The 19,422-nt window shown below is 28.0% G+C and overlaps 1 protein-coding gene across 2 annotated transcripts; it reads right to left on the bottom strand.

Annotated features, from left to right (window-relative positions):
- Positions 1–14,602: 14,602 nt before the first annotated feature.
- On the bottom strand, positions 14,603–19,112 carry LOC114410575 (myosin-11-like). Of its 2 annotated transcripts, XM_028374547.1 has the most exons (11): positions 18,970–19,112; positions 18,848–18,892; positions 18,652–18,750; positions 18,440–18,550; positions 17,717–17,891; positions 17,548–17,604; positions 17,106–17,405; positions 16,939–17,016; positions 16,428–16,501; positions 16,081–16,152; positions 14,603–15,100 (listed from the first exon to the last, which is right to left on the bottom strand). In XM_028374547.1, exons 1-7 carry the CDS (start codon positions 19,039–19,041, stop codon positions 17,224–17,226), a joined length of 741 nt encoding a protein of 246 aa, XP_028230348.1. In that variant the 5' UTR covers positions 19,042–19,112; the 3' UTR covers positions 14,603–15,100; positions 16,081–16,152; positions 16,428–16,501; positions 16,939–17,016; positions 17,106–17,223. The 2 variants fall into 2 exon arrangements, with proteins under 2 accessions (XP_028230348.1, XP_028230350.1); XM_028374549.1 differs by lacking the exons at positions 14,603–15,100; positions 16,081–16,152; positions 16,428–16,501; positions 16,939–17,016 and having other exon boundaries at positions 17,290–17,405; positions 17,504–17,604.
- Between the last annotated feature and the right edge of the window lie 310 nt (positions 19,113–19,422).

Raw genomic sequence — 19,422 nt, 5'->3', positions numbered from 1 at the left:
TTTCTGACGAAGATGAGAATCTTCCGTAAAAAAAAATGTAACAAATCAAAATCGATGGGCTGAGACATCTATTCATATTAGTACCCTTTTTCTCAATTACAACATGGGACCCCTCAAGCTCAGGTTTTAATGATGTGTGCTGGATCTGAATCACAAATTAGATCTGTAGTAGTACCAGGCAAATGAACCCTTTCTTCGTGACTTTTTATTTCTCCTTTGAAATTCTCGGATTTTATTGGTGAAATGTAATTTGAATTCGGGTGTGGTTGTTTATGACATGGGGTGAGAACATGCATTATATCTTTAGTTTAGGAAAGAAAATTTTAATTTATTTTTTAAGAATTTATGATTTGTTTTAAATCCTTAGGATATTATTTAGATTTAAAAATATATAATTTTTAGGATATTGTTTGGATTTAAAGATATTAGTGGTAAATAATTAAGAATTTATTTTCTCTCTTTAAAAACGTATCTGATATTTTTAGTTTAGGAAAGAATAATTTAATTTATTTTTAAGAATTTGTTATTTGTTTTAAGTTTTAAAGATATTATTTAGATTTAAAGATATTATATTAAAATAAATAGGAATGCATGTGTTTCCTCTTTTTATGATAGGATGTTAAATCTGAAACGGTTATTTTTTATATGATAAGAATCAGTCAACCTATAAAGGGATCACCAACCAATCTCAAGAGAGGATCATAAACAAAAGATTTGCAAGTTTTTCTTAAAACTTGTAATGAAGATTATGTCTACGGGTTTATAAATTTTTCATAAAAATTTATAATAAAGATGAATAAAACATTGATGATACTCCTTTGCAGAAAATATCTCCTTTTACGAATATATTTATTAAAAAAAAAAAAAAAACACCTTCAACATGTTGTTTGGACTTTGGAGTTGGGAAATTCTGTCCTAGTGAGTTTGTTCTCGATAATCAGCATTATTTTAAGATCTTGTTCATGATATTGTACAAACAGGTTGCAGTCTAGCAGCTTTTGTATCACTTGAACTTGAACGTCTCTTGTGGATGCTAGTAATTATCTTATTTAATGGTTTGAGTATACAGCATAAAATTAGATATGGGTGTAGAATTGATTCATGCATGAACATCATTCTTTATCCTGCTTACATAAAAGTAATTTAATTGCATTTCCACAACGTTTTTTTACACGAAAAAAAAAAGAGAGAAAGAGAAAGGAAAGAGGAAAAAATATATAAAATAAGATGAATAATGTAATGGAAAGATATATAAAAAAAAGTCAGCTGTGGAATGGTATTTTAAAAAGGTAAAATATGAATAATATAACTCATTTTGAAATTGTTTTATTTGATTTTGAGTCATAATCAAAACATGGTCATATTTAATTTAAATACGATATTTCAAGATTAATTGAAATTTGGATTTTTTTTTTAATGACATGCATGTTATACATGTATTAGAAAAACGTTACAAAAAATATGACTCAATGTTAAAAATTAAAAGACAATAGTATTATAAAGTAAAATCAAAGTGAGTTAAGGGAAATAATACTTTTTTTAAACAAGAACTTAGTTAATTTTTTTAAATGATTATTTTTCAATAAAAATGAATTTTATTATTTTAATAATACAATAAATTTAACATAGTAAAATAAAATACATCAAAGTAAAGGAACCATATTATAGCTTTATAAAAGTGGGAGACTTATCCTAAATTGTATTTGATTTGTTAAAATTTATGATATTAGGAAGTACAAATATTTTTATTTCATGGTTGATTTTAAAAAAAATATAGAACAACACAAAATTAATCAAATCAAATGAAGACACAATAAAAATTTAACTTCTTGTTATTCAAGAAAATATAAGTTATATTATTTTGTTTGTGTTGTCCATTGTTAATCAAACATTGCACATGATAAAAAGTTATCTTGTAACTCAAGTATTTATTTTGTATTATTCTCTTTGTTATCTAATTGTGCATAACAAAACCAATCTAAGTGTAACATATCCACAGAAAGAGAAGAAAAAAAATTGACTTGATGGTTAAAAGAAGAAAGAGAAGAAAAAAAAATAGTGAGTTCAAAACTCTCTCATTAAAAAAAATTAATAATTAAAAAATTAACGACTAATATTTACCTACATAAAAAAATTACTAAAGTTAACATTTTAGTTGAGATTTACGAAATTCAAAATACGTGAGTCGTATAATAGAATTGCTGAAGGGGAAAAAGAAACCTTTTTGGTTATGGCAGATATTAGTTATACGAATGCAGATTATGGCTGGCTGCTGGACCTGGTACAGCTGCGAGAGAGAAATTAAATACAGCTGCTAAAGCACACGAGAGAAATGATCAAACTTTTTTGTCACAAAAATAGGGCCAAATGTCATTATCATACCAAAATGTTTAATTAGGACAAGGTTGAGTTTGGGGACAAATGAACCTCTCCTTAAAATGTCCTTAATTAATGAATTTTCACCTAACCAATAATAATATCCGATTCCGTGGTGACTAGCCAGAGTTTATATTAATGTTCAATAATGATCAATTAAATCAACTTGATAAAGCAAGTTCCCCGTCGAAAGAATATGGAAATTTTAAAGGAGACATTTTTATGGTCCATATAGAAACTTCACTATTCCAAGTACACGATTTAAGGTAGATACTTGGGAAAATTTGTTGAAATAAAGTTCAACTTCTATTTTATATTGATTTTATTTTGTACAATGCCTGATCAATTTTTTCTTTCTTTTTTTGACTGATCTAGTGTTGATAATATTTTTCATTTCTGAGCTTTTCTATCAAAGCTTAACAAAGGCCAATAACTTTTTTTTCCCAAAAATTTCGTCATTTATTCGTAGATTGTCTAATAAGCCAATAACAAAACGTCAAGCTAGATAACATCAGAATTGACCATTCTGGCTGATAAAAAAAATGAAAATTGACCACTCTACGAGGTCAACAATACCTTGCACAAATTTAAATTTTGATTTCCGTACTTAGCTATACAATTATCAAATAAAAATATCACTCAACAAAAAAAAATATTCCTAGTACTTTATGTGAATTTATATATTGTTTAAAGTATTATGCGAGTCTTAAGTTTTTAAGAAAATAAACATGAACAAGTCAAAATATAAACAAGTTGCTATATTACTAAGCGAATGGATTCTCTAGAGTTAAATGAAAACTGCATGGCGTGCATGCGCAGTTCTAAATTTCACGGCTCAATATTTGTGACTAGAGTTTATAAATTATATTTCTATAACATAGAAAATGAAGACATAGATCGTCTAAAGTTTAGTTAAAACTTTAGAAGAACCAAAACATTAATTAAGTAACATGTGAAATGTGACCCATTAAAATATAGAATTAGATTACTTTTGTACTTGGTTTATATTGGTGTGATTATGATTAGGCTGGTAGACAAGAAGTTGGGTGCATAAAAAATTCAAAATGTGATAGTGTTCAGTATATTGAAAGAAAAGCAGTGCATTATTTATAATTTGTTTTCTAAAGGGAAATGTTAAGATTCTTATGATCATTTCTGTATGAAAATAATATCAGTACCAGCTCAAAAAAATATATATTATTCATGATTAAATTTAAGATATTTTTTTAAAAAAAAAATGGAGGAAGGAGAAGCTAAGGAAGTCACCTCTGAAACTCCCTAGAGCAAAAAATAGGGTAGTTTCCCATGATGTAGAAACTAGAATTAATAGCTAAATTAGCTAGTTTGCTAGTACATATGTTACATTCTCTATAAATAGGACTCCAAACTGCACAAAAGTAATTCTATACAAGTAATTTAATCACCTATTTCTAATAGAATGGGGAACCAAATAGGTTTTAGAGAATGTTTGGACTAAAAAGAAGAGTCACATTCGAGCCAGACTTTACTCCAGCCCTTGCTAATGGCATGCTCCAAAGAAAGAATAGTAGCCATTGAAGAGGGGGATGCCAAAGCACCTAAAGAATGATAGGACATTATATTGTTGATTTCAGCAACCAAGTTGGGGTAAAGATGAGGCCAATCTTGAGGGATTAACCAGCTAGCCCATGCAAGTTAGAAATAAAATTGCTAATTTTGCACCTAAAGAAGGTTGCTAACCTTAGGAGGGATTCGAAGACTTTTGGAAATAGGCTCTGTGAGCCAAGCATCCTTCCAAAAATCAATGGTGTTGCCATCCCCCAACACCCAAGAGCTATTGTCGATGACATGCTGAAAGTTCTTTTTCATTCCGGGCCAAATGGAGTATATAATAACATTACAATACAGTTTTTTATTTATATATAAATTATTTACTACCTCTCTACCACTTAAGCTATGTTAAAAAAACTCGTTTTCCTACCTCTCAAAGTACATTTTAAAAAAAATAGAAATAACAATAATAAGTTTTTTTTTAAGTCAAAAATATATAGTAATAACAATAATAGTAACATAGGTATACTAGTATATGCTTAATAATAACAATAGGGGTTACTTTCATGAATAAATGTTAAGCTTCCTTCCAACATTTACCCGAATATATGCTTAATATATATAGTCGCAATAGTGAATATAAGACAAATATGGAAGAAATAGACGAGGGAAAAAAAAAGCAATATTCTCTTTCTATTTGTTTAACTAAAAAGGAAAAAAATGGATGGGTGAGTCATGTAATGTAATATAATATAATATAACATGATATAATAATATAATAATAATAATAATAATAATAATAATAATAATAATAATAATAATAATTATAAGCGTCTTATTGTATCATTATTTCATTAATTTTTAGCGCATTTGCACAAATAATTTTCTGAAATGTTAAAATATAATATTATTTAATAAAATAAATAAATAAATATTTATTTATTTGTGCACATATTGTATTTTTTTCTTTTCTCTTTATATTATAAGAAAAAACTTCAAATCAATCTCAAATTTTACATGAAATTGGTTCATATCGTAGTCAATGACAGCAAACATTTTTTTACTGAATGACAGCAAACATATATCCTTGTTTAAATTACACTAATATCTCCACAAAAAAATTACAATAATATTAATTTTTTACATAATTCGGAATATTATAACTTACTACCCGGTTAATTTAATGTAATGTATCATATTAATTAAAAAAACTATCCAACTGCCATGAAAAAGAGGTAATTGAGTTTAATTGCAGTACTTGATTATTCTTTGCCATCATATTGTGACAGTGTTGATAAGTCTAAAACATCACTCAATCCTTATTATGTTTTCATGTTAAATTATTAAATACATGATTAAAATTGATTCTTAGCAACCAATTAAAAAAAACAATGTGCATGTCTTATGCACAAGCACAATTGCACAAACACACCTTAACAAAATATTGATGAGTTATATAGACACCAAAACAAAATCCATCCCCCAAAAAACGGAACACGTGCATTCATAGTTATAGGCATTAGTTAATTTTCTGATTACTACAGACACCAAAAAGAAAAGAACAATGGAGTTAAATAAAATGAGTTGTATGCGGTTCAAGTTTGGATTAACATCTTTCATCTAAGTTTGGTCAAATTTTTATGTCAAGATATATCAAAAGTAATTAAAAGTTATTTTTTGATTCACGTTTAAGTTGTGTGGATAAGAATTTAAACACGCTAGTAATATAAATCGTCCCGTTTATCATACACACACTAACAAAACAAATTTAAACAAACTAAAATGAAGACAAGATTATACTAAGATAGAAGTCAAACTCTGATAGAAAAAAATACTGACACAAAAATTTAAGGTCTTAATTAATTAGAATGCATTTTTCCAAATAACTTAATTAAGATACATTCAATTTCCAAATGAAAAACCTCATTCAAAGGTTTGGTAAAATGGAACATAGCCTGCATATTGTTTTATAATTTGGATAAAAAAAAAATTAATGTCTATACAATAATAGTGTAAAATAGTTTATTAATGATATGTGATTTGATGATAATGTAAAATAATTTTATACTGTAATCAAATCATAAATCATTATTTAAATTATTTTAAGATAATTATTTTAAAAATTAATAATTTTAACATATATATTGAATGATTATGTAAAAAAATTTATATTAATCAATATATAACTTTTCTCTATAAAAAAAATACAAGAAAAAACTTGGCCTAAAATGGAAAAAGACTTGCAATCTAAGACAGTTTAATTAGATGAGGAATTAAATTGAAACAGAGAATTAAGAGGACAAAACTGATAACCAAAGCCAAATTCCAAGAAAATGGGAGAAGCACAAAGTCTAATTATATTACTGGAAAGAATTAATGAAAAATAATCGATCTCTTTTCCCAACGAATTTTCTGGTTGTCTAATTCTGAGCGAGTGTAATTTTGTAAACACTAAACAGTAAACAAAATGAGACGCACACGGCACACTTATTTATTTCTCAGCAATTCCTCTGAGTCTGACTAATCAAACCCAATAATAGAATCTTAATCATTCCCTGGTTCTTTCCCCATTACTTTCTTTTCTTTTTCATATGAACCAAACAAAAGTGTTGTTTACAAATTTAATTCCAGCTGACCAAATAGAGAAGTAATTCATTTTCTTTCTACTCAAATCATGTTTTGGAATTGATCAATACTATCATGTTCAAACACACAGCTCTATCATGTTTTGGAATTGATCAATACTATCATGTTCAAACACACAGCTCTATCATAATTTTGTCAAATACTACATGTTATTTATAAATAAAGTTCAGTTACACTCAATAAACTAAAATTAGGTTCCCCAAATTATAATTTAAGCATGCCACTCTAGCCTCTGGATTGTCCAAGACTTGTCCCACAACTACATGCACAATAGTTTTCACTATTTTTTTTTAAGAAGATATTCTGAGAGTCAAAAATTATGAAACTAACCGTAAAGATATAAAAATTATTAAAGTAAATTTTATCTTTTTCAATAGAATTTTTTTCATACACGATCAGAAAATTAAATCACTATCAGCATACTTAAGAAATTTAACCATCATCTATCAATTATGTTGTTCTTTGTTAATATAGTCTATGTTTATCTTTACAAACTAATTAAAATAAATTATTTTATTATTATTATTACATAGTTAGAAAGTTTATGTATAACTCAGTTAAAAGTTACCAATACTTATATAGGTAAATGTTTGATGAGTCAACATGATAAAAACGAATGTTGCTTTTATTAATATAATGTACGTTTAAATTGGATGATGAATGTATTCGAAAGGCTGATAAAAAAAAATGTATTCGAAAGAGTTATTAAAGAAATAAAGGTGGGTCCTTAAAAAAGAAAAGGTAGGAAATTTTTATTTGAAAACACTTGCTTAATAAGATTCTTTGATATGTTCACATAAATTTATCTGACAGCATTAAATTGTTTTTCTTTAGGAGTGGGAAAATAAGAGAGAAGAGGATAAAAAGAAGGATTTTGATGGCATTTAATAAACAAAGCCACCATAGAGAATCAATTAAATGCAATTTTTGAAAGCCTTCGAAAATTTAAGAGAGAATTTTGTTGACGAGTGTTTATAAAAAAAATTGATTAAGAAATAAATAAATATTACAATAGTTATGATAAAAAATACATTAAAAATCATCTTAAGTGTAAAACTTTTTGTTTCAAAATTATCAACTAATACTGTAAAAACATTTATCGTCCTTCTCCCTTAATTAATTAAAATAGGATAAAACTTAAATGAAGTTACTTAATTACTAGGATGTGTTTTTGTTGTTTTTTAATCAAAATTGTAGTTTATTTATACTTATTTTTAATGCAAAATTATTTTTATTATACAATTACTTAGGTGAAATTAATTTTAATTCTAACCGAACAGCAGTACTAACAGCATATGGGTAATTAATTGCATTTAAATCTTTATAATAAAAAAATTGCATCTAAAATTTTTTCATTAAAATATGATACGATGTTCCGTGGTTACCCAAGAGGATTATATGATATACTAGATTCTTTTTTTTTTTTTCTTTCCGTCTAAGGAATTAAGGATTATGGTAACACTTGCAGGACATGCTTGTCTTGAAGTATGCTTTTTTAGGTCATTTAACGTCTCAACCAACAAGTTGATTCATAAGTGTGGATCCAAGTTAAGGTTCTTTGTACAAAGTCTTAAATAAGGGTCTTGTATTAAAATTAAAAAAAAAAAGTCTTACTAATTACTAGTAGTATCTAGAAAGACATTGATTATATAATTAATATAAAAAATACGGAATTTATTCTTCCTTTTTATCGCAAATTAAAGCGTGTTGAAATGGTAATAATATGCTTATCAGGTAACCAGGTGCATTTGCTCACTGATGATTCTTCTCCTTATTCAAAGGCAAATGTTAGTTGGGAATGAGAATATTTTTCTTTTGGGGTAAACGGGGAATAAAATACTTCTCTTTTAATTATTTTTTTACCAATTTGGTATTAGGTATACAAATTAAGAAATACTAAACATATTAATTACTTAAAATAAGTATTAAGTACTTTCTATTTTAATATATACTGGAATAATTAAATTTTTAATAAAAATAATCATTTACATTGTAGTGCAAATTAACACAAAGTCTCTACTAAACCAAAACATAAACCCCTAAGAATATGTTTGGATAGAGAATTTTAATTGAGAAAAATAATTTATCAAAGAATTTAAAATTTTATAATCTAAAATTCATTATTTGGATGTTTTCTTTAGAATTTAAATTTTTAGAATTTTAAAACAGAATTTTAAATAACTAAAAATATAGAATTTCAATTTCCTTCTAAAATATGAGAAATTGAAATTCTCTTATTGATAGAAGAATCTTTTAAAATATTTGTGTATTTTCTTTATAACCTTCTTTTTCTCTTCCATCTGAAAGTTCTCGAAATCTCATTTTCGAACTCGTGACTCTTTTTCTGATGATCTTTTTCTTCAAGAAATATCGAATTCGTGGAGCATCAATCAGGTGTGGGCGTAGGGAGACACGTAGAACTCCACCCGCCAATCAGGGGAGCAGCCGTCGCTATCCATCACGCGACAGAGGTGTTCGCCGAGATGAAGGGTCTGGGTCATGCCTTGCGCCATTGACTCAATGTTGTGATCAGATGTGGCGGTGTAATCATTGTGTTCCAGTTCCCTACGACTCCTTTCCATGCCACATCAGTATTTTTCTCTTTGAAAGCACACTAATCATATATTCTCTTCTCTTTACATTTATTTTCTTTCATCTTCATAATTTTTTTTTTGCCCAAACACAAAATTTTAAAAGTAAAAAAAATTCAATTAAAAAATTTAAAATTCTTAAAATTTAAAAGTTCTCAAAATTTTAAATTCTCTCCTTCAAACATTCTCTAAATATTTTTAAACTAAATTTATTCTAAACAAAAACAAACACTTGAGAGTGAAGCATAAAAGTAAAACTAGTGTCTTTTCGTTATTAGTGAGAAACGAGTGCATCGTGGAGATAAAGATGAGGTAGCTAACACAAAGTTGAGTTGGGAGAGGACGACTGTGGATAAAATTCTTTTATTATCACCCATTTATATATTCAAGAAGTAAATTAAAATTTTATTATTTTATTATAACCCATTTACATATTCAAGAAGTAAATGAAAATTTATGATTTTCTTTACGAAGATCCGAATCCTCCGTTCATTTATTGGTTTTTGTATTTTTTAGGGTCATTTATTGTTACTATTAATGCATTGCAAATTACAACTCCATACTTCCTTTGGCAACCTCCCATCATTAGTTTCTGCTCACCATTACCAAAGTGGCTCTTAAATATATGTAGGAGTACCATTTAATTATTCAGTGCATTAATTGGTTTGACTCGATGTATGCACGTACCGTCGTCTCGTCTCTCGTGCTTTGAATAAAGTTAGAATAGAATGATGAGGCATCAAACATTTGAATTTTAATGTGTGCAAGTAAAACAGTTCTTGTATTGTCAAATAATTATCACATTTTCTATACCAAAACAAATTAGGCTCAAATAACAATTTAATACTTATAAAATACCCTATCCTTTTATTATTGTTTTAAAATGTATTTTATTTTAGTCATACACAATTTAAAATGTTTGATTTATTCTTTATTATTAAATAATAATGTATAATTATTTTATCATATCTTCAAGGAAGTTAACATAATAGTTATATTATCTTTTTCTTATAAACTATATTTTTAATCTATCATTAATTAATTTAGTATTTATCAACTGTTATGAATAAATAAAAATTTAAAAATATAATTTACAAAAAAAATCTACACATGATTATCTTTGATATAATAAGTTAATAGATTATCGATATAATTATATATCACATCATATTATTACTTAATAAAATAATTACTTGTATATTATTTTTATAAATTGCTTTGTTAATTATTCACTAACAAGTTTGATATGATTAACTATTCTAAACATAAAAAAATACCTAATTGTCTTTTCATATTTCTTGATGAAGTAACAAATAATAAACTTTTAATATCATTATTACATTATCCATCAACGTTATTACTTTATGATATGGACTAAAAAAAAAAAAAGAATTTAACAATGATTAAAACTTAAAAAATAAAAATTGAAGGGCTAAAACCTTAAATAGAATACTTTATTGAGATTAATTTATAAGAAAAAAATTATCATTTTAATAATTTCTAAATTATTTACTCTCTTCAAACTCAAATATAAGATAAAATCATGATGCTCATAAGTGGGAACATCAAACTATGTCATAAATCGATCATGGAGTTGGAGCAACAATTAGTGAATAGTATTACTTAGCACTTTTGATGTAAAAGTTTACCAAACTATAACCTGTTCGTCTTCACTAGTAGTAATAACTTTTTTTTTAGTTACTTTTTCTTCACGGAAGTTATCTCCTTTGTTGACTTTACCTTCGTAAATATCAAAATTGTTATTGTCTTATAGATGGTGTAAGATATGGGGCAAATGTTAGATTATTAAAATACTCCATGATTTGTGGAAACAATTTTAGCTCGAATCTCGAAGTCGTCCTCCCATTTTCTTAAATTAGAGCAATTTAATTTTTAATATATTTTTTTATTAAATAACGTATTTAGAGTAATTTTTAATATTTTTAATTTCAAAGTCAAATTCCTTTGTAATACAATCACGCATATCCTTCTTTTCAAAAAAATTTATGGTCTTCTCAATTTTAAACATATCTATCTCTAATATTTGCTTTACATTTTTCTCTTTTAGTGTGTGATATTATCAATATCATATTAAGGAGTACTATTAGGATTCAGTCTAGCAGAAAAAATTAATTTCCTATAATATGATAAATCAATATTCAATTTCCTACTTCTAGAGACATTTACATTTAATATCCAATTGTGTTTCAAATATAATTATTTATGAAGGCAGATACTTATGAGAAATTAAAATAAAATAAAATTCTTAAGGACTGATTAATGCCATCGATAAAAAAAAACTTATTAAAAATGTATTTATTAAATTAGTATGAAATTATTAATTTCCTTTTTACAATAGTATGTTTTAGTCTTGAGCGTTTAATAACAATAACGCTTTAAATGTTAGCATGAAATGGCAACATGCTCTATTACACAGTTTGTCCTAAAAGAAAAACTCTCATTAAGGCAAACATGTTATAATTGAAATATATGATATTAACTTTGAGATATAAAAATTATTAAAGTTTTATCTTTTCCGACAAAATCTTCTCCATATATTTTATACTAGTACTATCACAGTTAAAATATGCTCTTTAACATCCGTTTTCAGAGGACTGATTAAAAGAAAAAATAATTATTAGAATAAAAAAAAAGGAACAAATGAGTGGTGGCATCATGCATTAAAACAGTTTGTCTTAAAAGAAAAGGCCTCACAAAGAAAAACAAGTTACAATTGTATTTGACGAATTATTATTGATCATCGAAACTCGAAATCCTACAAATTTGAGTGGTTTTTGGCAATAGCAGCATCGTAGCAACATGGTTACGTTTTTCTTGGTACCTCAGAATCTAATGCCTATGTATTGAGCTAACCCTATGTATTGTACTTACCCCTTGTTATCCCATGCAAACAGGGTAGGGAGTTCTTGTTTTTGCTTCATAAAATTATCTGAAAAGTTAAGTGAAAATTAAAAAATTAATTGATGATTGAAAAGTAATTAAAAGTTAAAAAAATTATCTTATTGAATTATAAGTATTTGATAAAATTATCTGTTAAAGTAGTTGAAAAATATAAAATTATATGAATAAACATATTTATGCAATACTTTTTATTCAAAATTTAATTTGATTTTCTTGATAAAAATATATATTTGTAATATTTATAATTTTGGTATTAAATTAATTTTAAACACTTGTAACTTTTTATTTATAAAATATCCAAAAAAAACCTACATAAACTTATTATTATGTATCACTATCAGTATATAATAAAAAGATAAAAATGAGAAAATTATATCATATGTAAAAAAGGTAAAAATAATAAAATTTTACGTTAAATAAAAAAGATTAAAAAAGAAATGTAATAAATATCTAAAGACAAAAAGAGAATAAAAATAAAAAATTAGAAATTAGAGTTTTAAAATTTTTATTCCAAATAATTTCTAAAAAATATTAAAAAAATTATTTATCAAATAAATTTTTCAACTAATAAAAAAATTAAAAATTAATTAAAATATCTTCTCAAACACACTATTACTAACGTGATCAACGGCCCAACCCTATAGAATATGGCCCACCAATGAAAGCGCTAAAGTCTGTGCACTAAGTAAGGTGTATATGGATCAGATTGATTTGGCTTTGGATTTAGAGGGAAAAAAAAATCTAAACTCATTAAAATTAATCAATTCAAGTTATTTTTTATTTGAGGCAGTTGCTTCGTGCACTTCAATTTTGCTTCATGCGTCTTGTAAGTTTTCTGAATGCAAAATTATATTTCAGAAAGGTTTTCTAGAATGTAAATTTTTACATTCCTAAAAAGGTCTTTACATTTCGGATTAGGTGCAGGAAACAATTTAAAGGTGCTGGAAATAATTGGCTAGATTTTATTTGATTTGATTTTTAAAAAAGAAATCGAATCAAACTAAGCTTAATGTCATGTAAAACAATTTTACACCATCATTTAATCACAAATCACTATTTAAATTATTTTATAATAATTATTTTAAAAGTCAACAAATTTATCATACTTGGTAAATTGTAATTGAATGATTGTATATAACTTTTTACACTGTTAGTTCATAACCCTTCTTCTCTCAAACTAATCCCATGAAAAATAAGTTAATTTAGTTCTAGTCATCAAATGAACAACCTATAAATACGGTTTAAATTTTAATTCAAAATAAAGAAAAATCATAAATTTGTCATCAAAATACACAAATTATCATTAAAAAAAATGGTCTATTATTTTTGGTAAGCTAAATCATTTCATTAGCAAAACAAACTTGACACAAGTAGTGATCAAGTTTAGTAAAAAATGAGGTACAAAAGAAGAGTTCATAACATACCCTTCCACACCAAATAAACAAAAGAAAAATAAACTCCCACCCTTACAAAATGATATAACCAAATCATCACATTCAAATATGGTCTAATAGTTTACTTTATAATAGTAGATCTTATTCCCAATTCAATAAATTGATACGAAGCTTAAGAATTTGAGGCAAACCAATTGTATTTGTGGGTCTTGATCCATAGTTTCAAAAGAAGTGAAGAAAGTTACTTTTCAATTGGACCAAACCATGGTTTGTCTACAATAAAAGGATGATAAATACAAAATTCAGAAGCTGGACAACCCTTCATCCCGTTAGAACTTGTGAAAGGGTGACAAACTGACAATTACAAAAGTAATGATATATCTTCTTATCATATCATCCTATTAATTCTCTTACTAAAATAAGCATTAAATGAAAAAAATACAATTTAATATTTCAAACACGTAAAATACATTAAATTATTTCTTTGTTTAATGGTTGGATTTGTTTAAACTTAAAAAAAAACAACTTTAAAATAAAATCTTTTTATATAAGCACTTTTTTAATAAGTAAATAGGATTTCCTTCATGAAAAAATAGAAAACTACTTGTTTTAAATAAAAACAGTTTAGACAAACACATCATAAAATTATAAAATTATTTATTTTATTTTTAAAAACACTTATTTTAAAAATAAGTTTAAACAAACTAACCCAATAAATAAGATATTTATTCTTACTAAAAGGCAAATGAAAGTACCAAACGTTAGTCAGATAATATCAAAGATTGAATTTGGTTTAGGTTACTGCATTCGTAAATACAACTACACAACATTCCAATCCTAGAAATTATTTTATTTGAATAGAAAGTAGCTAAATAATCCCATCGTGAAACATAAGACAAATATTGTTTAATTGTTCGGTTTTCCACTATTATTTCCATCCTTTTGTGTAAATAACTCAATATTAATTTACAATCAATAACATCTTTACCATCTAGAGTAACAATAGAACATCGTGCATTAATCAGTGCTGAGGGCTCAAATTGTATATCATGAAATATTTTCTTGTAGTTGAGATATTCATAGATTTTCCTGAATCCATTCTCCTAAGAATCGCTTAAAAAAAGTTCATCAAAATTCAAGATCTAATAAATTGAATAATTGAATATTACTCTTCAATTTAACAATCGTAAGAAAATTTAAAAAATTGACAATCGAACCATGCTTTCAAGTGGCATTACATGTACAATCTCATACTTCCTGCCCACTTGAGCTAAATATCCAACTTAATCAAAATAGGATGTCTGTTAAAAAAAAATCAAAATAGGATGTCTGAGTAAACAAATCTTGATCAGGTAAGTAACCTATTTGCATTGTTGAACACCAACACTTATTGCATAATTATCCCATACACTAAAGAATATGGTCAGACATTAGCGGAAGGGGTTGAAAAACAGTTTGAAGTGCTCAAAAACTTAAATTATTTATGAGCACATCTTTCAATTTTCTATGCATTCACACACCCTGTACAAGCAGAAAGAAACTCATACCAGTCCGCCAGTTATCAGAGATGCAGATGGCTGTGTAGTGAACCATTCTGTTGATCATTTGGTCTCAATCCATCGTCAGCCCAAAACATTTCCACTACACAATAAAACAAATGCATACCACACTTGCCTTCAAAGTAGTGATTGTGCTCATTGACTGAAATAAATTACTGAAGAATAACAAGCATGAAATAAACTAAAGCTTCATTTCAAAACATCAAATGTCCACAGCCAACTTAGAAGAAACAGGGAGGAGGGTGATTAGATCGAGCAGAAAACAGAAAAATACTTCAAACCTTTGAAAGTTTGTGCCTATAGATTTTAATATTTATGTCAGATATTGCCCATACATAATGAAGTCGCTAATTACCTTTCTAACCTCATGTGAAGGTTCTATTTCGATGGTCTTCTAATCACTGTGTCATTGAACTTTTTCTATTTCTTTCCTTTCCTCCATTACAAGATCTATGGATTATAGTCACAGTATTGATTACCCAGTCTCAAACTTCTCACTCAAAAAGACTCAAGAGAGAACCTTTTGCACTAGTTTGCCAGCAGCTTCGCCTTTTATTCATTTATTTATGATGACCTCTCTTAGATTTTTTTGATAATTCTGCATTTGGCTACATATCTTAAGCACATGGATGATGTTCATTTTATATTTTGTGGTTTTTGAAATAACTCAAGGAAACTGAACTCTCTTTGCAAGTTGCAACAATAAACTGATGAGTTTCTCTCTTCAAATTTGAAATGTTGAAGAATACACAACAAATCTTAAACTAAGAATTTTTCGTTCTCAAGTTCAATTGTGAAAACAGCAATTTGGTGCTTCTTTGGCTATTTGTGGACCAGGTTAATCAACCAATTCCTCACAATAAAGTCTAAGATGAAACTTGAAAGTATAAAAAAATTTCTTCTTCAAGAAAAATGTGTTCTTTATTGATTACCATGGTTCAAAGTTACTCTTCCTCATGTCAAAAACAAATGAAGCTATAAACAATATGGATTGTTGTGAATATAGTCAGTTCCAATCAATATGACTACAGTGTTTACAAACAAATGAAAGACTGAATTAACCTGTGCCTTTAAGAGAGCAATCAAGTAGGTTCCTGAGTCTTCTCTTCATTGTTTTGAACAACATCTTCCATCCTAGGTAAGTGATGAATATTTTAATGAGAATGAAATAATTTAATTATTCATCTATAAGGCTAGAACTGAAGGAAAGCCCAATATCTTCTCTTCATTCATTATCAGGTACAATTCACATGCTAACTAGAATGGACAATGACCAACAATGAACCAGCTGTCTAGGAAAGACATGTCCATCTCCATGAGATTTTTTCTCTCTCCCTGTATTAAGCCTATAAATTCAGACAGTAATTTCTAAGAGTTAACAGATGTACCATTAAATAAATTAACCTTACCCGTTATCTACAATCTCCATATCCGTTACAATTGCTTCTTTATGTTGCAAAATTGATGAGAATAACCTTTTGTCCTGGAATAAAAATAAGCATCATAGATTAGATTGTGCTGATATAATCATATAAACAAAAATAAAATAGAATATGCTCCTTGGATGCTGTCTAGAAACAGTGGAATAAGAATTATTTGTGAAACTGACTATACAGACAACCCTAAGTTATGAAGCAGATGAAGAATTTTACAACTATTCATTGAAACAGAAACCAGCATACTTGTGTAGTTGTGTCTTTCTACAACAAAGTGCAAGGTGAAAATATTATAATTGGAAAAATGTGCTTCCAGAGTTTCAGTGCCAGGAAAATAGTATTTTTTATTGTCCTCATATACTTTTGTAATTTACAATATATAGATAGTTTAAAAAAGAGGACTAAATACACACATTAGATTTAAGTCAGAAATTGTGTTGAAAAATCAAATCATTCTACCTAGAAAATGATGGATTCCATTTACCTCTTCATTCATATTTGTGACAGTATCCTGAATCCTCTGTAAGACAAGTCTTAAGCTTCCAACTTCATAATGTAAAACCTTTGGATTATTTTTTAAAAAAAATGATTAGAAATCATAAGGACTTTCAATCAGAAGTCATAATATAATGAAGAAATTAAATATTAAACCTCTTTGTCTGAAATTAAATTCTGTATCTCTGCATCCTTTGCAGATAAAGTTTTCTGAATGTGAGGATGGTTAAGAAAATATTAAAAAAGAATCCATAGATGAAAGTGCAAATAAACTTTATGGTATTTGATAAAGATAAATATTCAATGCAGGTATGGATATATCTTCCATTTTAGCTAGGTTGTGGTTGCAAACTTTTGCCACATCCAGCTTTGCTTCAAGTTCTGAGATGATTCTATCCTTTCTTCTTAATTCAGCCTCATTGTTTTCCAGTTTATTTCTTAGATCAGAGATATTTTCTGCAACAAAAAGGAAGGATTTTTCAGTTGAAAAAACTTAGACGGTATGTAACACAGTGCATATATACAGCTATTATTTATATCATACTAAGTATTACCATGTTTTAAAATGTAGGACAGGTTAACAGGATTTCTAGATTACCAACAAATTCTTTTTCAGATGCAGAGACCCAATCCATTTTGTTTCTCAAGCTGGCCACTGAACAAAGGAAATAAAAAATAATTGAATCAGCACTTAAATTTCTATTGTTTGTATGGATATCCACAAATGAGCACACTTTAGAGACAGTACTAGTTAGGAAACTACTTACCAATGCCCTCTCTATCATTGACAACATTCTGGACTTTATCCACAATTTGCTTGATAGAAAACGCCTCCTTCTCTATTGAATCAAACAATGCTACATAAGAGCTTATTTTCTCTGAAAGTACACCGAGCATCCTATCTTTGGCTTCAATTGAACGTTTCATTTGAGAAGTAGATTCCTGTATAACCCATTATTCAAACCCAAATAAACAATCAATTGCAGTCCATAATTAGGAGAGTTCCAAGTTCCAACATTTATGTTCCCCGATAAAGTAGGAGCCTTCATTGTGTTGGTTGTATTTCAGTTATGCTCAAACATGTTGATTAGGAACAAGTAATAATAGCTATATTAGGAGACGCACAGAACTGACAATGAAATAAACGGCCCAAAGCTTCCAGCTGTGGCCCCTTCAGAAGATTCAAACAAACACACTCAAGACAATTACTTATGGTAACAAGTAACATAATTTCCTTTCAAGCTAACCAAGTGTGTGTATGTTTGTTTGTTTCTTCTTTTCTTTTTGACAGATGTCTGCACGGGGTGGGGTGGGGTGGGGCTCTTACTTTCATCAGTAGGAAAATGTTTGCATGAAATTTTATGCATTAGTAGCAAAATGTTGTGGGAAGATATTGCATTACTCACTAGTACCCCTTAACTTGAAAGTTACCACGGTTTATGCGGTAACATAAATATCAGATAATAAAAGCACCAATCACACACAATAACCTCGTAAGCATTCACAAAGTTTTCCCTAGACTGAAGTAAATTATTCAGCGTTCCCTTCAACTCTTTCTGCTTGTTCTCAAGCAGCACATTATCGTTCTCAAGATAAATCACCTGCATTACAATTTACAAACACAATTCAATTAATTTTTCCATCTTTTTATGCAGAAAAAAAAAAACTTCAACAATTGCACAAACATTAAATTCCCCCAAACCTTTCTCTCCAGTTTCTGGCGTTCCTCTTTTACAGAAGCCAACTCGTCCTGCAATTCCTGTATCTTTCTGCCGCACTCTTCCTCGTTCCGCTTCAGCTTCTGCTCTCAAACGTGGCAAACCGAATCAGCGTGAAAATACAGAAAGCGCTACGCTACGCGACGAAGAAACTTGACCTAATTGAAGGGAATCGAAAACCTGGATTAGAAGGTGGTGCTGCTCGGTGGCGGAGCGCTCCCTGTCCTGAAAGTGCGAAGGTTAGTGGAAGAGGAAACGGCTTTGGCGAATTAGCGATTGGTATTGGAGACGGAGATTGTTACCCTGAGATCACGAACTTCGGCGACGAGGGCTTGTAGTTGGAGCTTCAGCTTCGAAAGCTTGAGCAATTCCATCACTGTTCACTGTTTTTCTTCATTGCATTTCAAATTCGTCAGCTTTTTATAGCCAGGGGGTCTCCTTGTGAAACGACGTCGTTTCACTGCAGTTGGTGTTGAGCATTATTTTGGATTAAAATATTATTACCATACACATATTTACCATCACTGCTTTTTTATTAAAAATAAAAATAAAAATTGGTAGGGCAAGGGAATCAAGGAAAGACTAAATAGAGCTCTGGGCCAATATGAAGTGGAGGGTGCAATTCTTGGATGCTACTCTTTTCTTACTCTTGAGTTAGATTCTGAAAGTTTGCTCAAATGTTTTTCCTTATAATAATCAAAACACTAGTAGAAGATCCTTCAAATTTCTTACTATTTGTATATTTAAAATATTTT

This window comes from Glycine soja, chromosome 1, assembly GCF_004193775.1.
Source record: "Glycine soja cultivar W05 chromosome 1, ASM419377v2, whole genome shotgun sequence".
NCBI classification, from domain to species: domain Eukaryota; kingdom Viridiplantae; phylum Streptophyta; class Magnoliopsida; order Fabales; family Fabaceae; genus Glycine; species Glycine soja.
This window is presented reverse-complemented; position numbering and strand designations above follow the sequence as displayed.